This window comes from Sinocyclocheilus grahami, unplaced genomic scaffold, assembly GCF_001515645.1.
Source record: "Sinocyclocheilus grahami isolate Dianchi unplaced genomic scaffold, SAMN03320097.WGS_v1.1 scaffold2709.1, whole genome shotgun sequence".
Classification (NCBI taxonomy): domain Eukaryota; kingdom Metazoa; phylum Chordata; class Actinopteri; order Cypriniformes; family Cyprinidae; genus Sinocyclocheilus; species Sinocyclocheilus grahami.
This window is the reverse complement of record NW_015507887.1, coordinates 2505-8076: the sequence shown is the minus strand read 5'-3', so window position 1 is coordinate 8076 and position 5572 is coordinate 2505. Positions and strand designations below refer to the sequence as shown.

Here is a 5572-nt window from a genome sequence, read left to right as displayed (position 1 = left end):
GAAGCAGTTCCGGGGGAATTACGTATGAGGTCAGCTTTGCGCATGAGCCGCTCAGAAGTGACGCACGCGGAGAGATCGAAACAAAACAACGGTCACTAATTAGAAGTACAAAACGAGGATTTGTAAAGAAGAATGTCGGAGGATTTCGATATAAGCCAAGAGGAGACTTGTTTTCCTTTGCTAAAGTAAGGAAACTTTGCTTCTTTTGATCCTGTAAACAAACGTTGGTTTTCACAAGTCTCAACGGCGCATGCGCAGCGCTGACCTCATACGTCATGCTCCCGGAACTGCTTCTGTGTACAACTGTTGGCGCAAGCTAGATTCAAGTGATTATTACGTTTTGAATATGGATATTTTTCTTACAAAAACGCATCGATTCGCTACTGGAGGCCTTTGTTCACCCCCCGGAGCCGTGTGAGACACTTTATTTTATGGAAAGGTGCTTTTTATTTCACGTCTTTTGAACTTAAGCAAAGATAGAGCTTGAAAGATCAAAGACAATTTTTAATATAACTCCGACTGGATTCGTCTGAAAGAAGGTGAAAGGGTGAGTGAAAGGGTGAGTGAAACACAGCCTAATTTTTGTTTTTGGGTGAACTAACCCTTTAATAGTATAAAACAGTTGTGATCAAACCGTCTTCTTGCGTTCATGTACATTAAGGTTTATGATATCATTAGAGCAGTTCACCATTGTTGTTGCATTGCTCACACTATAAGAAAGTGTGGCGAAAATATCAAAATATCACAGCGTCTGTGACAGATGGAGACAGACTCAGATCATATCACTGACCTGCTCATACTTAACGAGCATCATCGACCACAACGAGCACCAATTTGGTAAACAATTACTCTATTGATAAGACACAAACACAATTAAGTTTAAAAATAACTATTAAAAATGTATATTTATTTGCAACAACAAATGCCTCCTTCAGAGCGCACACTTCGCTAATAATCCATGCAAATTGTGCTGATAAAGAAATGTACATAACAGTAGTTGTTACGTGACAGAGCCCCCCACAAGGAGCGGCTTCCAGACACTCCTAACATAATACAATCCAAGAGGGCAGTGGAGTGGAGGCGGAACAGGGGGAGGGACGGAGGGACAGGTCCACGTCGAAGTGGAGAGACCGAGAACTGAGGCAGAGCCGGCGGAGCAGGGCACCAAGGCGGAACCGGTGAAGCAGGAAGCCAGGGCGGAGCAGAGAACCAGGGTGGAGCCAGCGAAGCAGGAAGCCAAGGTGGAGCAGGCGGACCTGAGGACCACCACAGTAGAGCAGACAAGTTTGAAGATCCCCACGGCGGAGCAGAAGACCACCAGAGCAGGACAGAAGACCACCATGGCGGAGCAAAAGACCACCAGACCGGAGCAGACGGAGCAGAAGACCACCAGACCGGAGCAGACGAAGCAGAAGACCACCAGACTGGAGCAGATGACCACCAGACCAGAGCAGAAGTCTAGCAGAGCGTAGCCGAAGACCACCAGACCGGAGCAGAAGGAGCAGAAGACCACCAGACCAGAGCAAAAGGCCAGCTGATCATAGCCGAAGACCACCACGGCGGAGCAGACGGAGCTTTGGCCCACCAGAACGTGTCAGCAGACCAGAGTGATCCGGAACCCATGGCAGGGACTGGGGCCTAGGGAAAACTTAGATACAGGATACAGGCAGTGCATTTACGAGAGACGAGACTGCAGACGAGACCCTGGACAATCAGCTGTGACATGACGAGACTCTGGACGATCAACTGTGACTTGACCTGACTCATGAAGATCAGTTGTGACTTGACTTGACTCAGGAAGATCAGCTGTGACTGGACTGTAGATCCAGTATAAGTCATTATAATCAGTAATTATGTCCCCACCGGATGCATTATAATGGGTTTTATTGTTTTTGTCTTGTCGCGCCGGGACACGGCATCGCAGTATGGTAAGGGGTGTAACATTTCTGTCACACACTTGAGGAATTCGGCCAATCACAACGCACTGGATAGCTGGCCAATCAGCGTACACCTCGCTTTTCAGACCGATGAGCTTTGTAAAAATCGACGCGTTTCAGAAAGGTGGGGTATAGAGGAGCAACAATAATGTACATTATGTGGAAAATAATGTGTTTTTTTAACCTTAAACCACATAAACACATTGCATTACACCAAATACACAAAATAATGTTATTTTTAGCAACGTCATATGACCCCTTTAACTTCTCCACTGTTATTTGTAGTTGTAGGATGTGACGGTTGGCTTGTGTGGCATTTGTCTCACCCATCCTCCACTGCGATTAGACAGCTGAGTAAAAAGTGACAGTGATGAGTGCTACATTTTACTCATAGACTGTAAAAAAAGATGGACGACACATCACTACTTTCTTTCACTATAGAAAAATAAAGCCAAAATATTCCAGAAATGGCCGCTGTCATCTTGTGCTGATGTCGTCATTTGTAGCCCAAGTCTGTGCAGTAGTGATCACGAGGAGGAGCCACGGTATCAAAGTCCCGTCCTAAACTCCCTCAGACCCAATCACAAGCACACAATGAGTACGTTTACATGGACATCAGTAATCTAATTATTTACCATATTCTGAATAAGACAATATTATGATTAAGGTGTTTACATGAGTTGCTTTTAGAATATTCCTTTCATGTTCCCGTTTTACATTTTATAGTAAATAGATAGATTAATGGCACACGTCACGTTCCCACGCAATGCCATCCGATGTTCCCCCTTTGCAAAGAACTTGATTAACAGGCGATCTGACCAATCATAGCGTATTTTATCCGACAAACAAATCAGACAGGAGAGTAGGTTAACTTCGGTGGACTTAAACTTGAAAAATTGTGTGTATTGACGTCTTTCCTTGGTTGAAATAAAATACGTTTTAATGTTCATTCATGTTTATTTCGTGCCTTAAGGAAATATATGAAAAGACGATCAGTTCACGTGCCGCTTTAACTGAGGCGCTACAGCGATCTGTCTTGACACAGTGAGAGCCACAAATCCGTATTTATTGTATGAATTTCTTAAAAAATGACACAATTTGAAAGCTAAGACTTTGTTTCATACCAGAAGTAACCTGCTCTGTCTTGTCTGTCGGCGTGTTGTCAGTTTCCTCTTTGCTCCGCAATGTATTTTTCTCTGTGTGAGAACATGATGTGTAGTGTGAGAGTGGCATGGCTTGTCGGACATAGCAACAGTATCTAAGGAGGGCGGGTTTTTGCGAAGGGTCAATTTCACGTATCAACATATAGTTTTGGATGTTTCATTTTTAATTTTACGAAAGCTTCAAGTGCAGTTAATTATATGTCATGCTATATGTGCAACTAGACGACGACGGATAAAAATGTGCCGCCTTGCTTGAAGCCATGCTCTTTTGTTTGCCATCAAACGGTTGACCACTGCCGTGTGTGTATCCTGTCGCAAAATGCGGTGAAAAGTCCTATACGACAGTAATAGTGTGATTAAGGTGTGTACATGTCTATACTGCACTTCAATAATGCGACTAAAATAGGAATACTCCACGTCTTAATTCGATTTGTGTTTACTTCAAGTATGTCTTTAGCCGGATTAAAGGGATCCGCGGGTATTAAGACATGTATAGCTTAATATAACGTAAATTATGTCGTAATTATGTATTATTTAAATATATAGTAGAAACCCCATGAAAGATGCATGTTATTTTAAAAAATCAACATGGTTTTTGGACTATGGGGGGTGCCATTATTTTATGTGCACAGTACATTCTGCGTCGATGACGTCAAATGGTTGCACTCGGTGAGCTACTGGCGCTTATTTCTATAGTCTTTGGCTTTTTACCGTAACACAACTCAGAATACACAACTCAGAAAATAAAATACTGATACGATATCACATTGTGTGACTTTTGGTTGTAATTTTCAGTCGAAGGGCAACAAGAGAAGCAATGCAAGACTTCACAAGAAGAGGAGAAAAGAATGGGAACATGCCTGTGGACAAATAAAACTTCCTAAAGACCCGCTTCTTTTTTCACTCCACTTTAGTCCTGATGCCTTTGAGTCTTTTAGTAGACCACAGCTATTGAAAGAGCTTACAAATGGCTGAGAAACGCTATGTCATCCTGTAAACATGCCGACACTAATCATGACGCGCGGCCGCTAGCGCAGATTTTCCTCGAGATCCGGGGCGTTTAGACTCCATGTGGGGAAAAATCGATGGTACAGCATTTGGTTTAAGCCTATGCTTATCCATCTCCACCTGTAAGCTCTTTCAGTAGCTGTGGTCATCATAACAGTATTTTATTTTCCGAGTTGTCTATTCCGAGTTGGGTTGTGGTAAAATTAGCAACAGGTAGCGGCAGTAGCTCACCGAGTGCAACCATTTGGACCATAGTCCAAAATATGTATAAAACGATGTGATTTTTAAAATAACATAAATCTTTAATGGGTCTTCTACTACATATTTCAGGAAGAGACATCATTTATGTTATATTAAGTCTTACAAGTCTTAATACCCAGGGATCCCTTTAAGGTAATCAAAAATCTGTTTACATATTAGATTCTTAATCAGAGTATTGTCTTAATCATGTTAATTTCGGATTATTGTTGTCCATGTAAACGTACTCAATCATGACGCCACACCCCATTATTATAGCATCAAATAACAAACTACAAGCAAACTTATTCAAAACTTGATTTTACCCAAAGTTTAAAATGTTTCAACTCTCAGTAGAGAAAAATGTTCAGAGTTCCCACTGCAAACAATTGAAAAAGGTATGCTGGGCGCCGCAGGAAAAAAACATTTTTGACGGACACACAGCCAGCCTACATTTACCATCAGGCTACACTATTGCATACTTATATCTATAACAGTTGTTCACTGTATATGGTCAGAGATATAAATGCTGAATGTTTGTCAATACAGGGAGACTCTGGAGGTCCAATGATCAGCAAGAGCAGCTCCCTGTGGATTCAGTCTGGCATTGTGAGTTTTGGTCAACGATGCGCTGACCCCACATTTCCCACTGTGTTTGCCAGAGTCTCTCCGTATCAGGACTGGATCAAGAATAACACTGGCAGCAACCCGCCTGGATTTGTTAAATTCAATTCAACATCCAACTCCAACTTCGGAAGCGTGCCCAACCTCCTCTTATTCCCCCTTTCTCTCACATTCTCCCTCATTCCTTTCTCCCTTTTTCTCACTTCCTAAAGAGTGATTGAACAGTAAATCTCAGGTTTGTTTGATGAAGAGGACAGTTGTGCTGTAAATGCTCTCATGGTCCAGGAGAAGAGCAAGAAACATTGAGAATATTCTGCATGTTACTTTATTTAAAGGCAGTAATTGTGTAGTTGGTGATGCTGTAGTTACATTAGCTCATGCAGGGGGGGGGGGGGGTTTGTGAAATACCAACCGTCACTTTATTGATGGATTTCGATCATAATAATGATCTATGGTCAGGATTTAAATTATTATTGAAGAATCGTTTTAATTGGGGTATTTTACTTTGATTTTACATCTTTTGTTTGGTAGCTGTCATTCAATTTTTTCATTAAAAAATTTTTTTTTTTTAACAGTGTGGAGAAAATAATGTTGATATTTACA

The 5572-nt window shown here is 41.8% G+C and overlaps 1 protein-coding gene across 1 annotated transcript in view; it reads left to right on the top strand.

Moving 5' to 3' along the window:
- LOC107575542 (trypsin-1-like) overlaps nt 1-5300 on the top strand; it is a 23015-nt gene extending 17715 nt beyond the window's left edge. The window contains exon 6 of the mRNA XM_016261903.1: nt 4895-5300. Within this exon, the coding sequence (XP_016117389.1) occupies nt 4895-5179 (285 nt within the window). The 3' untranslated portion in view covers nt 5180-5300. The remainder of the gene's footprint in view (nt 1-4894) is intronic.
- Nucleotides 5301-5572: the final 272 nt, after the last annotated feature.